This window comes from Oncorhynchus masou, chromosome 32 (genome assembly GCF_036934945.1).
Source record: "Oncorhynchus masou masou isolate Uvic2021 chromosome 32, UVic_Omas_1.1, whole genome shotgun sequence".
In the NCBI taxonomy this organism is placed as follows: domain Eukaryota; kingdom Metazoa; phylum Chordata; class Actinopteri; order Salmoniformes; family Salmonidae; genus Oncorhynchus; species Oncorhynchus masou.
The window spans coordinates 59,677,588-59,693,209 of NC_088243.1; the positions used below are offsets into that span (position 1 = coordinate 59,677,588).

Genomic DNA, 15,622 nt, shown 5'->3' on the forward strand with positions numbered 1-15,622 from the left:
GACTGTATGTTTGTTTATTCCATGTGTAACTCTGTGTTGTTGTATGTGTCGAACTGCTTTGCTTTATCTTGGCAAGGTCGCAGTTGTAAATGAGAACTTGTTCTCAATTAGCCTACGTGGTGAAATAAAAAATATATATACAGGGGGTCAATGAATATCATTCTCACGGAGGTGTTCCTTTAGTCCAGGTGGGAAAGGTAAGTGTGGAGTGCAATAGAGATTGCATCATCTGTGGATCTGTTGGGTCTGTATGCAAACTGGAGCGGGTCTAGGGTTTCTGGGATAATGGTGTTGATGTGAGCCATGACCAGCCTTTCAAAGCAATTTATGGCTACAGATGTGAGTGCTACAGGTCGGTAGTCATTTAGGCAGGTTACCTTAGTGTTCTTGGGTACAGGGACTATGGTGCTCTGCTTGAAACATGTTCCTATTACAGACTCAGTCAGGGACAGGTTGATAAATGTCAGTGAACACACCTGCCAGTTGGTCAGCGCATGCTCGGAGTACACGTCCTGGTAGTCCGTCTGGCCCTGCGGCCTTGTGACTGTTGATCTGTTTAAAAGTCTTACTCACATCGGCTATGGAGAGCGTATTCACACAGTCGTCCGGAACAGCTGATGCTCTCATGCATGCTTCAGTGTTGCTTGCGAGCATAGAAGTAATTTAGCTCATCTGGTAGGCTTGTGTCACTGGGCAGCTCGCGGCTGTGCTTCCCTTTGTAGTCTGTAATGGTTTGCAAGCCCTGCCACATCTGGCGAGTAATATGATTGTAATACGACTCTATCTTAGTCCTGTATTGATGCTTTGCCTGTTTGATGGTTCATCTGAGAGCATAGCAGGATTTCTTATAAGCTTCCTGGTTAGAGTCCCGTTCCTTGAAAGCAGAAGCTCTACCCTTTAGCGCAGTGCGGATGTTGGCTGTAAACCATGGCTTCTGGTTGGGGGATGTACATACAGTTACTGCGGGGATGACGTCATCGATGCACTTATTGATGAAGCCTGTGACTGATGTGGTGTCTTCCTCGATGCCATCGGAAGAATCCCGGAACATTTTCCAGTCTGTGCTAGCAAAACAGTCCTGTAGCTTAGTATCTGCGTCATCTGACCACTTCCTCCTGCTTTAGTTTTTGCTTGTAAGCAGGAATCAGCAGGAAGGAATTATGGTCAGATTTGCGAAATGGAGGGCGAGGGAGAGCTTTGTACACCTCTCTGTTTGTGGAGTGAAGGTGGTCTAGAGTTTTTTAAAATTTGTAATTTTAATTTATTTATTTTTAATTTTTTTGCCCCCCCCCCCCCCTGGTTGCACATTTAACATGCTGGTAGAAATTAGGTTAAACAGATTTAAGTTTCCCTGCATTAAAGTCCCCGGCCACTAGGTGCACCGCCTCTGGATGAGCGTTTTCCTGTTTGCTTATTGCCTTATATAGCTCATTGAGTGCGGACTTAGTGCCAGCATCGGTTTGTGGTGGTAAATAGACAGTAAATGGTGTGGTCTACAGCTTATCATGAGATACTCTACCTCAGGCGAGCAAACCTTGAGACTTCCTTAATGTTAGATTTTGTGCACCAGCTGTTGTTTATGAATATACACAGACTGCCACACTTGTCTTACCGGAGGCAGCTGTTCAGTCTTGCCGGTGCAGCGTAAACCCCGCCAGCTGTATTTTATCCCTGTCATCGTTCAGCCATGACTCGTTGACACTTAAGATTTTAGCTTTTAACATTTTAATTTTATTACAATTATTTATTGTCAATCATTCTTGAATTAGAATTTGTTTTAAATAGTCAACTTTATTACCCTATATATACATCACATTGAATTACGAGATTGGATTGCACTTTTTTAACAGGAATAAAGAACCTGTCACAAGTTATACCTCCCATTGTGTTGAATTTCTCATGGTTATAACAACATTCTAACATCTGCATTCTTTTAAAGAAGAATAGTGTAGGTTTTAGAATGGAATAATATAACTCTTGAAGCTCACGTTAGGCCTAGAGCTTGCACAAGTGTCTAGCAAACTGTGGTAGTACTGTTATTCCTTATCCAATTCATGACTTTTTTTTCTTTCTTTTTTTCTCTCGCTCGCCTCACTTTTCTGGGGGGAAAATCTGTTTAAAAGTGAATCAATTTTGTCTGGCCTGAGGGCAAACCAGATGAGATGGCGTATCTCTGCAGAATGCTATGGTAGCCATGCTGGTTAAGTGTGCCTTGAATTCTAAATAAATCACTGACAGTGTCATCAGCAAATCACCCCCAAATGATCACACTTCCTCCTCCATGCTTCACGGTGGGAACCAGACATGCGGAGATCATCAGTTTACCTACTCAGCGTCTCACAATCACACAGCCATTGGGACCAAACATTTTAAATTTGGACTCATCAGACCAAAGGACAGATTTCCACCGGTCTATTGTCTATTGCTTTCTTGGTCCAAGCAAGTCTCTTCTTCTTATTGGTGTCCTTTAGTAGTAGTTTCTTTGCAGCAATTCAACCATGAAGGCCTGATTAAACAGGCTCCTCTGAACAGTTGATGTTGAGATGTGTTTGTTACTTGAACTCTATGAAGCACTTATGTGGGGTGCAATCTGAGGTGCAGTTAACTCTAATGAACTTGTCCTCTGCAGCAGAGGTAACTCTGGGTCTTCCTTTCCTGTGGCCGTCCCCATGAGAGCCATTTTCATCATAGTACTTGATGGTTTTTGCGTCTCCACGAGTTCTTGAAATGTTCAGATAATGTTCCATTATCCCAGAAACCCACTCCAATTTGCATACTGCCCCAAAAGACCACAAATTATGCAATCTCTATTGCACTCAACACGGCTCTTTCCCACCTGGACAAAAGGAACACCTATGTGAGAATGCTATTCATTGACTACAGCTCAGCATTCAACACCATAGTGCCCTCAAAGCTCATCACTAAGCTAAGGCCCCTGGGACTAAACACCTCCCTCTGTTACTGGATCCTGGACTTCCTGACGGGCCGCCCCCAGGTGGTAAGGGTAGGGAACAACACATCCGCCACGCTGATCCTCAACACGGTGCTCAGTCCCCTCCTGTACTCTCTGTTCACTCATGACAGCATGGTCTGCCACAACTCCAATACCGTCATCAAGTTTGCCAATGACACAACAGTAGTAGCCCTCATCACCGACAAATACGAGACACCCTATAGGGAGGAGGTCAGAGACCTGGCCGTGTGGTGCCAGGACAACAACCTCTCCCTCAACGTGATCAAGACAAAGGAGTGATTGTGGACTACAGGAAAAGGAAGACCGAGCACGCCCCCATTCTCATCAAGGGGGCTGTAGTGGAGCAGGTTGAGAGCTTCAAGTTCCTTGGTGTCCACATCACCAACAAACTATCATGTTCCAAACAGACTAAGACAGTCGTGAAGAGGGCACAAAAAAGCATATTCTCCCTCAGGAGACTGAAAATATTTGGCATGGTTCCGCCGATCCTCAAAAGGTTCTACAGCTGCACCACCGAGAGCGTTCTGACTGGTTGCATCATTGCCTGGTATGGCAACTGCTCGGCCTCCGACCGCAAGGCACTACAGAGGGTGGTGCGTACAGCCCAGTACATCACTAGGGCCAAGCTTCCTACCATCCAGGACTTCTATACCAGGCAGTGTCAGAGTAAGGCCCTAAAAATTGTCAAAGACTCCAGCCACCCTAGTCATTGGCTGTTCTATCTGCTATCGCACAGCAAGCGGTACCGGAGCGTCCAGTCTAAGTCCAAAAGGCTTCTTAACAGCTTCTGCCCCCAAGCCATAAGACTCCTGAACAGCTAATCAAATGGCTACCCAGACCCCTCTGTTACACTGCTGCTACTCTCTGTTTATAATTTATGCATAGTCACTTTAACTCTACTTACGTGTACATATTACCTCAATTACCTTGACTAACCGGTGCCCCCAAATAGGGCTATCTTCTTTATACTACCCCTACCTTGTCACAACACAACTGATTGTCTCAAACGCTTTAAGGACAGAAATTTCACAAACTAACTTTTACAAATATTTATGACACCTTCAAATGGGGGGCACTAGATAAATAAAGTGCATTTCTAAATGTTTAAACCGATATGTATGAATTTACACTCATTTAAAAGGGGACATTTTGTAAAGGGAAAGAGAAAGGGGGATACCTAGTCAGTTGTACAGCTGATTGCATTCAGCTGAAATGTGCCTACCATATTTAACCCAATCTCTCTGAATCAGAGAGGTGCAGGGGGCTGCTTTAATTGACATCCACATCATCAGCGCCTGACTTATTGTCATGTAAAACATTTGATCTCAAATCCAAAATGCTGGAGTATATCGCCAAATTATATGTGTCAGCTTCCCTGTCCAAATAAATACATGTGGGGGTGTATGACTATCCCAACAGTTTAGGTCTGATATACTAAAGAGTAGGTTGGGCTGCAGTGAAGGGGATCAGGGTTCCAAGCATTCCATACAGAAGAGTCTGGATCCCAGGGCAGGAATGTGCAGCAAAAGGCTGGGGCTGGAGGTATGGTAGAGTAGAGTTATGTAGATGTAAAAACAAACAGCTCATGGCTGCCATGCCGTGTCATCCTCACCCCCTGTTTCTCCTGGCCTGCGTGACTGATCTGAGGATATAGCCGAGAGAGTCTGTGTGAGAGAGAGTGTCTCAGGTGCAGGGGCAGAGCAGGGTCAAATGAGGCCGGATTCTCTACTCAACATGCGGTTTTAATCATCAGCCTAGGCACAGGGGAGGTGCTGAACGTTTCCACAGCTAATGGGAATATGGGGTAACTCATCGCATTAGCCTCCCAGATGCTCTGTTGTTTGCATTCATGGGCCGGGATTCGTGTGAACTGGGGAAGTTTGGGATTTTTGTGTTGCTACTGTCGCTACTGTACCTTTTGTACAGTACCTATTTGAAAATAGGTAGAAGGGCTTTGCTTAGGCTACTTGTTGTAGTGTCATTGTTGTAGTGGTGGGGTATTTTTGCACTGGCTGTATTTGTGTTGCAATTTTATTGCTACTGGTATGCTCTGCCACAGTGGGAACATTTGTAAATTAACAGCATTGGCACAATGTTAAAGAAGGTATGGTCATCGTGAATGACAACAGGCGTGACTGGTGCAAAAAGTGTTCATGAGTTCAGTTGTGAGCAGCATTGAACAGTATTTGATGTGTGAATGAATGGGAGTCCCCTTGCCTGGAATGCACTGTAGGAAGTTGGAGAGCTGAGCACTTGATTGGATGTCTGCATGGTTGCACAATCATGAACAAAGTTTGCCTTGACTGAGGACTCATATCTTATTTGTTCCCCAACATGCAAACATGCAGGAAGTTGGTTATACCCACACACAACACTCCCACAAATGGTGGAGCAGGAGATTATGGGTGGGGGGCTTTAATTCAGACCCTTTTTGCTGAATGTAGATTGTAGTGAGCGGAGTGTCTGTCTGTCGCTTATTGTCATCCCATGGAAAACACTCTGGGGCAAATTCTTTTTGGGCTTATTCATCCAGAACAGGCTATGAGTGGAAAGAGGACTCCAGTACACTTGAATAGGTCTGCTGCAAATAGAGGGGGGTCTAACGTCGGTGTATTCCTTACTCCCTTTAACTCACACACACATACACACACAGTAATTTCACATAAATTTAACAATTTACACAAGTATGATAATACTTATGCAAGAATTTTCTCTGAATTACTTTGGACAAGTAATCAGGACAAGTTATGTGATTGCGTTGTTTATACAACCTTTACAAAAGAATACATGAAAAAGTTATGTGTGAATACAACACACGTGTGAACAAATCACATGAAAAATATCACATGATTCAACATTTTTTATTTTTTATGTTTAGATAAGTGGACACGTGGTTTTCAGAATGTGGTTTTCAGAAGTTTCACACGTTAATTTTTCAATCATGAAGGAAAAAAATCCACACTTTTTTTGTTGTACACGTTTTTTTAGCACTTCCAGCTACGTCTTGTTTCCTATCCAGGGACCAGCGAGGACCGACCTTGCTTAGCTTCAGAGGCAAACCAGCAGTGGGATACAGGGTGCTATGTTGCTGGAATTAATGTGTCAAAAGTTGCATTGAATGCAAAGGCCAGGGTAACATAACCAAAGAGGGAGACTTGTATTTAATCATGTTATCATTTATTCTCACATTTCAAAATTATTTCCGTGCAATATTTTGTTTTGTTATCAATACTTTTGGGTTGATGGTTTGCTTTCAATATCATTATTTTTGTCTGCAATACTACAAATGTTGTTCTTGACTTCAGAAGATTTGCTTGATATTAATAGCAAAAAAGTAACTCACTCATTAAAGGATTGCACCATATAATAATACTATTACTCTATAAAATATGTTTAACAGGCAGTGACCTTCGTACAGCAGAACTATGCCATTGCCATTTGACCATGATCCATTATCCTGCCCCCAAAACATTTATTCTGTCCACTGTTCCGTGAATGTCGCGCAAAATCACACCCTTGTCCGGCATTTTATATTTTTAGATGTGGTCACCCTTATTCCACCAGTGAAAACATTGTTTCTGCAACATGTTAACACCATCTTTTCACATGTGTAGACCTCTCGGCTACTGGCCCAACACTCCCAACCGCCAGGCTACCTGCCACCCCCAACCATCCAAGCAAACGCTCCTAGTCGCCCAAAATTACATTTTCATGCAATTGATTTTCACATGTGAACTTGAAATTCCACATGCGAAAGTGAGACTTTCAAATGTGGAGTTTGTTTACATAAGAAACTTCAAATGATTTTCACTTGTGAAAATGCAATTCCAACTTGTTAAAGTGAGATTTTCACATGTGAATATTTTTCATGTGAAGCTGCATATTCCATTTACACATTTTTAACATGTGAAACTGCAATTCAAATGTGAGGTGAAAACAAGTTATTCTCCTCACATGTGAAAATGTGTTGTTAACATGTGAATTATAAATGGAATACATGTGAAAATACGGTTTTATGTGTGTAGTTTAAGCTCTTTCACATCTGAAAATGTCATTCCACATTTTTTGTAAGGTAATTCTTATAACAAAGCCAAATACTACATTGTAAAATCACAGGACTATATAATTGTGTGTTGTGTGTGTGTGTGTGTGTGTGTGTGCGTGCGGGCCTCTAACCAGCTGGGCTGCAAAACGCTCTGCCTACAGACGGCTCCACTCCTGCACACTCAGACACTCTTATACAGTGATGAGTCACATGCCCCCTTCTTCCACATTTGTTCCCACTCCACCCTGTTGGATACACCGACCACATACACACACACCCACCGAGGACATACCGGTACATACAGTGCCTTCACTCCTTCACACAGATATTTGTACACACAATTATACATTTCAAGTACATGATGATCTTTCTACACATTTGTTTCCATCACTGTGTCCTGACATTGAACCTAAGAAAGTTGTAGCATAGCCGAGCTCTTAAGAGAACAGCGACCTCTTTATGTCTATAGTTCAGCAAGAGGGCCAGTGTGTGACATCAGCATCAATGTCTCCCTGTATTCTCATCAAGTGGCTGCCAGTCAATAGGTGACCACAAGACACAGCAGCTTAAAGACATGCTCCGGAACATTGTCGACTACTAAGTATTTTTTTAAACCTCCTGCATTGGGCTGGATGTGTCGATGTGTGGTTAATACATGCATAATCTATGAGCAGAATTACTGTCTTAGCCACGAAATCTCTAGTTTGGAAGTGACAATTTTAATGGAATCTGTGCTGTGCCATTTACCCTACATTTTCCCCCATGTGGGCCAGCCCCCTAGCAATTCGAGTTCTAGCCAATGAGCTTCAGTCCCTCACCATTTGAGTGACAGCTAGCAAGATGCACAACCAGCAGAGCGAGAGCGAGAGAGCAATTACATGGTGCACATATGTGACGTAGTATGTAATTTTCGGGGACGCTTGTGAGCGCTACTTTCAACTACTGGCTAAAAAGTATACAAAAGTACTGGAGAATCTCTTTAATGACCTGAGATGTAATGAAGGGAGACAAGAGGGGGAGAGGGAGGGGGAATCAGTGTTTAAGAAACTCAATTAAAGAAGGAGGATGAGTTGAGAAAGAGAAGGCGATGGGCCGGAGGTAATTGTAGGGGAGTGAGCAGGATTTGGGAGGATAAAAGCTGGCAGAGCTGGCCACGGTGGTATAGAGCTGGCCACAGTGGGAAAACAGCATGGCCTAGTGGTGATGGACTGACAGAGAACTTGGACTCATCCTTCTCTTATGTTATAGAGGTAAAGCCAGTAGTTTTTCCAGACCATGTGATCTAACACCTACAGTGCCTTCAGAAAGTATTCTTACCCCTTGACTTATTCCGCATTTTGTTGTGTTACAGCCTGAATTCAAAATGTATTAAATATTTTTCCCTACAAATAATAACCCATAATGACAAAGTGAAAATAATTTTAGAAAGTTTTGCAAATGTATTGAAAATGAAATACAGAAATATTTAATTTACATAATTATTCACACCCCTGAGTCAATACTTTGTAGAAGCACCTTTGGCAGCGATTACAGCTGTGAGTCTTTCTGGGTAAGTCTCTAAGAGCTTTCCACACCTGGGTGTGCAACATTTGCCTATTATTCTTTTGAAAATTCTTCAAGATCTGTAAAACTTGTTGTTGATCATTGCTAGATAACCATTTTCAGGTCGTGCCATAGATTTTCAAGTAGATTTAAGTCACAACTGTAACTCGGCCACTCAGGAACATTCACTGTCTTCTTGGTAAGCAACTCCAGTGTAGACTTGGCCTTGTGTTTTAGCTTATTGTCCTACTGAAAGGTGAATTCGTCTCTATGATGTAAAGCTGACTGAACCAGGTTTTTCTGTAGGATTTTGCCTGTGCTTAGCTCCATTCCAAACTTTTTTTATCCTGAAAAACTCCCCAGTCCTTAATGATTTCAAGCATACCCATAACATGATGCAGTCACTGCTAGGTGTGAAAATATGGCAAATGGTACTCAGTAATGTGTTTTATTGGATTTGCCCCAAACATTACACTCTGTATTTAGGACAAAAAATGAATTGCTTTGCCACATTTGTTAGCATTTTTTTTAGTGCCTTGTTGCAAACAGGATGCATGTTTTGGAATATTTTTCATCTGTACTGGCTTCATTCTTTTCACTCAGTCAATTAGGTTAGTATTTTGTTGATCCTTCCTCAGAGTTGAATGGCTGTGATAGTAAAAAACTAAACTGTTTTAAAGTCACCATTGGCTTCATGGTGAAAAATCCCTGAGCGGTTTCCTTCCTCTCCGGCAACTGAGTTAGGAGGGACGCCTGTATCTTTGTAGCGACTGGATGTATTGATACACCATCGAAAGTGTAATTATTAACTTCACCATGCTATATTTAATCAATTTTAAATTAAAGTTGTAACACAACAACATTTGGAAAGTGCTGGGGTATGAGTATTTTCTGAAGGCACTGTAGTTATAGGCCATCGACAGACAGTCCAACATCTTCATTCTATGCCCTTCGTTCAGATGGGGTTTTTGTGGAGAAATCTACCTCATCTAATTTAGGCTAAACTCATTTACATAGGAGGCAGAGTGCTGATCTCTATTAGACCATACAAAGGATAACTTGTTATTGAAGTTGGGGCTGTTTGGACATTGACTTAATGATCAACTCTCCAGTCAGGATTTGAGTCATACAACAACATTTAGAAAACTTAACTGCATAGTAGTGAACAGATGCACACTGAAGAAAACAAGCAACATTCAGTGTTTTAATGATACATTATCTATGGGATATTTTTTGTGGATTGCCATTCAAGTACTCATATCCCGGGGGACCATGGACTTTATTTCTATGACTTGTTGTTTACTTAATTCCTTGCAGATATCCAAGAGTGTTACAAGGTGACCCTGCAACTGAACACAACACAGAACGATGTGAAGAAGGCCAGTGCTGAGGATGCGGAGGAGGTGAGAAACTTAGAGAAAGGCCCGCTTCACTTTATCAGTCAAACTGTACACAATACAAAAATATGTAAACCGGATACCAGTTGTATGCCTTTACAAATACTCTATACATCTCACATAATGCACACAATACTGTAGCAATCCTCACTTATATGAGCCACGTTACAATTCTCACCAAGTGGTTAAGCCCATTGGTGCGATGCGTAGGGTGTTTACTTTTTACACCATTTGCTACATTGGTGTCAGAAGTGAGGAGAGAGGGGGGAGAGAGAGAAAGTTGCGGTTGTCTGGGAGAGTTAGAGAGTGAGTGATGCGCAGAGAGGGTGAGAGAGAAAGTAGTTGTTGTCTGGGAGTGATAGATGAAGACAGACACCACAGCAGTAGTCAGTTCAGCAATGGTAACACCCATGTGCTCATCAGTGGGCTGCTGATAACAATGTCACCCAGTCCTTACATTACAAGTGGTTGCAATCAAATCACATGGTCACTGACAGTAATATTTATAGACAAGCTCTGAAAAATAACCACTGAAAATGTTGGTAGAAATCAGGCTTCTCAGTGGAGGACGGGGAGGACCAATGTAAAGAGTGAAACATTACAAAAGTATATTCACGTCACCAAATAACTGATTAAAACCCACTGTTTTGCAATTAAGGTCTACAGTAGCCTCAACAGCATCTTCTGGCTACATTAACTTCAATACAAACCTAGGAGGCTCATGCTTCTCATCCCCTTTCATAGATTTACACAGTAATTATAACGACTTCCAGAGGACGGCCTCCAACCTATCGGAGCTCTTTCAGCATGAACTGATATGTTGTCCAACCAATCAAAGAATCAGAGAATGAAAGCATAAGCTACAGCTAGCTAGCACTGCAGTGCATAAAGTGTGGTGGGTAGTTGACTCAATGAGAGAGAAAGACTATAGTTGAAAGGTTTTGAACAAATTAATGTTTTCAAAAAATATGGACAAGCAGCATAGAGAGAGAGAGCTAGCTATATTTTGTTGTATTTTTTTATTCTTAGTTAACCTTTCACTTACAGTACTTCGCTAGCTAATTTAGCCGACTCAACAACCTGACTCAAACAGAGAGGAATGCTATTTATGTTAGCTAGCTGGCTAAGACTATCCAACACTGCAACTCTTCCAAGTCAAGGTGAGCTTTCGGTTGTATTAATTTAATGCCACTGGGGCCCGCCGGTGTAACTGCTAAACTTCTAGCTGTATTGCATGATTGTACACATGGATTGGATTGTGGGTTTACTAATGCGTTAGTTCTAGTAGGTATGTTGACGATGATGTTAGCTAATATGGTGCCAACGATGTAGGCTGTGAAGCGGTTAGCAGTTATGATATGAAGGTTTGGCTTGGAAAGGTTGTTTTGCCTGGTCACAACTGATGTGTTCTCCACTGAAGTCCAAAAAGCCAAGGGAAAAGGTGAGAGGAGGAGAGCAGGAATTGCGATGTGAGAAGGAATTACACAACGATCAAAGTGATTATGCTGTATGTGGCTGCTATATAAATGAACTATGTGTGCGGGTGATCAGGGGCATATTCATTCTGATGATTCTGTTGCAAAACATTTATTAAGTGTACGCAAACGCAACGAAATGGGGAAAGAAACACACCTTTCTATGTAAGGTCCCACAGTTGACAGTGCATGTCAGAGCAGAAACTATACCATGAAGTCCAAGGAATCAAATCCAATCACATTTTATTAGTCACATGCGCCGAATACAACAGGTGTAGACCTTACAGTGAAATACTTACTTACGAGCCCCTAACCAACAATGCAGTTTAAAATATATGGATAAGAATCAGAAATAAAAGTAACAAGTAATTAAAGAGCAGCAGTAAAATAACAATAGTGAGACTATATACAAGGGGGTACCAGTACAGAGTCAATGTGCGGGGGCACTGGTTTGTTAAGGTAATATTTACATGTAGGTAGAGTTATTAAAGTGACTGCATAGATGATAACAACGGAGAGTAGCAGCGGTGTAAAAGAGGGGGAGGAGGGGGGCAATGCATATAGTCTGGCTAGCCATTTGATTAGGTGTTCAGGAGTCGTATGGTTTGTGGGTAGAAGCTGTTTAGAAGCCTCTTGGACCTAGACTTGGCACTCCGGTACCCCTTGCCATGCGGTAGCAGAGAGAGCAGTCTATGACTAGGGTGGCTGGAGTCTTTGACAATTTTTAGGGCCTTACTCTGACACCACCTGGTATAGAGGTCCTGAATGGCAGGAAGCTTGGCCCCAGTGAAGTACTGGGCCATACGCACAACCCTCTGTAGTGCCTTGCGGTCGGAGGCCGAGCAGTTGTCATACCAGGCAGTGATGCAACCAGTCAGGATGCTCTCGATGGTGCAGCTGTAGAACCTTTTGAGGATCTGAGGACCCATGCCAAATCTTTTGCTTCTCCTGAGGGGAACAGGTTTTGTCGTGCCCTCTTCACGACTGTCTTGGTGTGCTTGGACCATGTTAGTTTGTTGGTGATTTGGACACCAAGGAACTTGAATCTCTCAAATTGCTCCACTACAGCCCCCTCGAGGAGAATGGGGCGTGCACGGGCCTCTTTTTCCTGTAGTCCACAATCCTCTCCTTTGTCTTGATCACATTGAGGGAAAGGTTGTTGTCCTGGCACCACACGGCCAGGTCTCTGACCTCCTCCCTATAGGCTGTCTCGTCGTTGACGGTGATTAGGCCTACTACTGTTGTGTCATCGGCAAACTTAATGATGGAGTTGTGCCTGGCTGTGCTGTCATGAGTGAACGGGGAGTACAAGAGGGGACTGTGAGCACGCACCCCTGAGGGGCACCTGTGTTGAGGATCAGCGTGGTGGATGTGTTGTTACCTACACTTACCACCTGGGGGCGGCCCGTCAGGAAGTCCAGGATCCAGTTGCAGAGGGAAGTGTTTAGTCCCAGGGTCCTTGGCTTGTTGATGAGCTTTGAGGACACTATGGTGTTAAACGCTGAGCTGTAGTCAATGAATAGCATTCTCACAAAGGTGTTCCTTTTGTCCATGTGGGAAAAGAGCAGTGTGGAGTGCAATAGAGATTGCATCGTCTGTGGATCGGTTGGGTCAGTGCTTCCCGTAGATCTCCAAGATATACTGAACAAAAATATAAAATGGAACATGCAACAATTTTACTGAGTTACATTTCTTATAAGGAAATCAGTCAATTGAAATTAATTCATTAGGCCCTATGAATTTCGCGTGACTGGGCAGGGGCATTCCAATATTGGGATGAGTTTCGATGTCCGCAGGTGTTATTTATAATGGTAAAATCCCCCAGGGCCCGATCTTCCGGGAATTCATCAAATAAAGTCTATCAGACATTTGGTTTCCGCGTTATAAATGTTTAATTATTGGACATTTTTCTGCTGTACCAGCCGTTTCTTGTAAACGGAAAAGACTTGGAAGAAGAAACTCGGTGAGCACAGGTTTGGCCAAATGTACTTTTAGCCCAGAAACAAGATGGCCTCGAGGCCTCATGCTCTTTGAGTTAATGCCCATTTTCTGGGATTAAAGGTCGAAATCTGTTAAGACGGGTTTCGGAGCTCTATGTGATTTTTGTGAGTTTCTGTTCTCACACACACACACACACACACACAGTCAATGTGAAGTAACACATTGTGGGGCTTACAGACACACAGAGCCTGCAGTAGTTACCTCCGTTCGAACCATCAAATAACTGTCAGACCTAGAGCCCTGAAACTTTATAAACCTGTTCTATGGCTTAAGTCGGTAGTGCAGAGTGAGTTATGTCGCTCTAGAAGGTTCTCAGGCCGAGAAACAGCCTCGTCCATTTGCAATAACTTAAATACATTTTTAACGTCGCGAAAATGATGACACTTAGAAAAGTCTCAATCACAAGACTAGGTGCACTGAATCTGCCTCGGACCATAGAAACAGACCCTAAAGTCTGATAGCTCTTTCAGGGACCACGTAGCAACTTCCGGAAAAAGTTCATTTTCAGCACTATTTAAGGTCACTGCTCGGGCTCCGAATGACCTATTGAGTCGTAACTCGGGATTCGGGGTTGCCTCAGCTAGGCCTACACATAATGCCAGAACTGGACCCGCAGCAAGAATGTAACTACGTGTTTTACGTTTTATCTATGCTTTTAACAGAAGGCTCTATGTGAATTTTGGGCCGGCTCTGAAATATGTGATGGCTGGCTTCTAAACGAGTTGGACAAAGTGAGTTTGGTGTCAGTATGTATCAGTTTGGTGTCAGTATGATATCTTATTGAGTGATGGCTGACTTGATGGCAGTATAATACACTGCTCAAAAAAATAAAGGGACCACTTAAACAACACAATGTAACTCCAAGTCAATCACACTTCTGTGAAATCAAAATGTCCACTTAGGAAGCAACACTGATTGACAATACATTTCACATGCTGTTGTGCAAATGGAATAGACAACAGGTGGAAACTATAGGCAATTAGCAAGACACCCCCAATAAAGGAGTGGTTCTGCAGGCGATAACCACAGACCACTTCTCAGTTCCTATGCTTCCTGGCTGATGTTTTGGTCACTTTTGAATGCTGGCAGTGCTTTCACTCTAGTGGTAGCATGAGACGGAGTCTACAACCCACACAAGTGGCTCAGGTAGTGCAGCTCATCCAGGATGGCACATCAATGCGAGCTGTGGCAAGAAGGTTTGCTGTGTCTGTCAGCGTAGTGTCCAGAGCATGGAGGCGCTACCAGGAGACAGGCCAGTACATCAGGAGACGTGGAGGAGGCCGTAGGAGGGCAACAACCCAGCAGCAGGACCGCTACCTCCGCCTTTGTGCAAGGAGGAGTAGGAGGAGCACCTGCCAGAGGACTGCAAAATGACCTCCAGCGGGCCACAAATGTGAATGTGTCTGCTCAAACGGTCAGAAACAGACTCCATGAGGGTGGTGTGAGGGCCCGACGTCCACAGGTGGGGGTTGTGCTTACAGCCCAACACCGTGCAGGACGTTTGGCATTTGCCAGAGAACACCAAGATTGGCAAATTTGCCACTGGCGCCCTGTGCTCTTCACAGATGAAAGCAGGTTCACACTGAGCACATGTGACAAACGTGACAGTCTGGAGACGCCATGGAGAACGTTCTGCTGCCTGCAACATCCTCCAGCATGACAGGTTTGGCGGTGGGTCAGTCATGGTGTGGGGTGGCATTTCTTTGGGGGGCCGCACAGCCCTCCATGTGCTCGCCAGAGGTAGCCTGACTGCCATTAGGTACCGAGATGAGATCCTCAGACCCCTTGTGAGACCATATGCTGGTGCGGTTGGCCCTGGGTTCCTCCTAATGCAAGACAATGCTAGACCTCATGTGGCTGGAGTGTGTCAACAGTTCCTGCAAGAGGAAGGCATTGATGCTATGGATTGGCCCGCCCGTTCCCCAGACCTGAATCCAATTGAGCACATCTGGGACATCATGTCTCGCTCCATCCACCAACGCCACGTTGCACCACAGACTGTCCAGGAGTTCGAGGATGCTTTAGTCCAGGTCTGGGAGGAGATCCCTCAGGAGACCATCCGCCACCTCATCAGGAGCATGCCCAGGCGTTGTAGGGAGGTCATACAGGCACGTGGAGGCCACACACACTACCGAGCCTCATTTTGACTTGTTTTAAGTACATTAAGTACAATGTTGGATCAGCCTTT

General features: G+C 43.7%; 1 protein-coding gene across 1 annotated transcript in view; it reads left to right on the forward strand.

The window, feature by feature from the left end:
* The window catches only part of LOC135526342 (disks large homolog 3-like), a 146,918-nt gene that overhangs the window by 6,702 nt on the left and 124,594 nt on the right, over nucleotides 1-15,622 (forward strand). Inside the window, exon 3 of the mRNA XM_064954641.1 lies at nucleotides 9,879-9,964. Coding sequence (XP_064810713.1) covers nucleotides 9,879-9,964 — 86 coding nt within the window. The remainder of the gene's footprint in view (nucleotides 1-9,878; nucleotides 9,965-15,622) is intronic.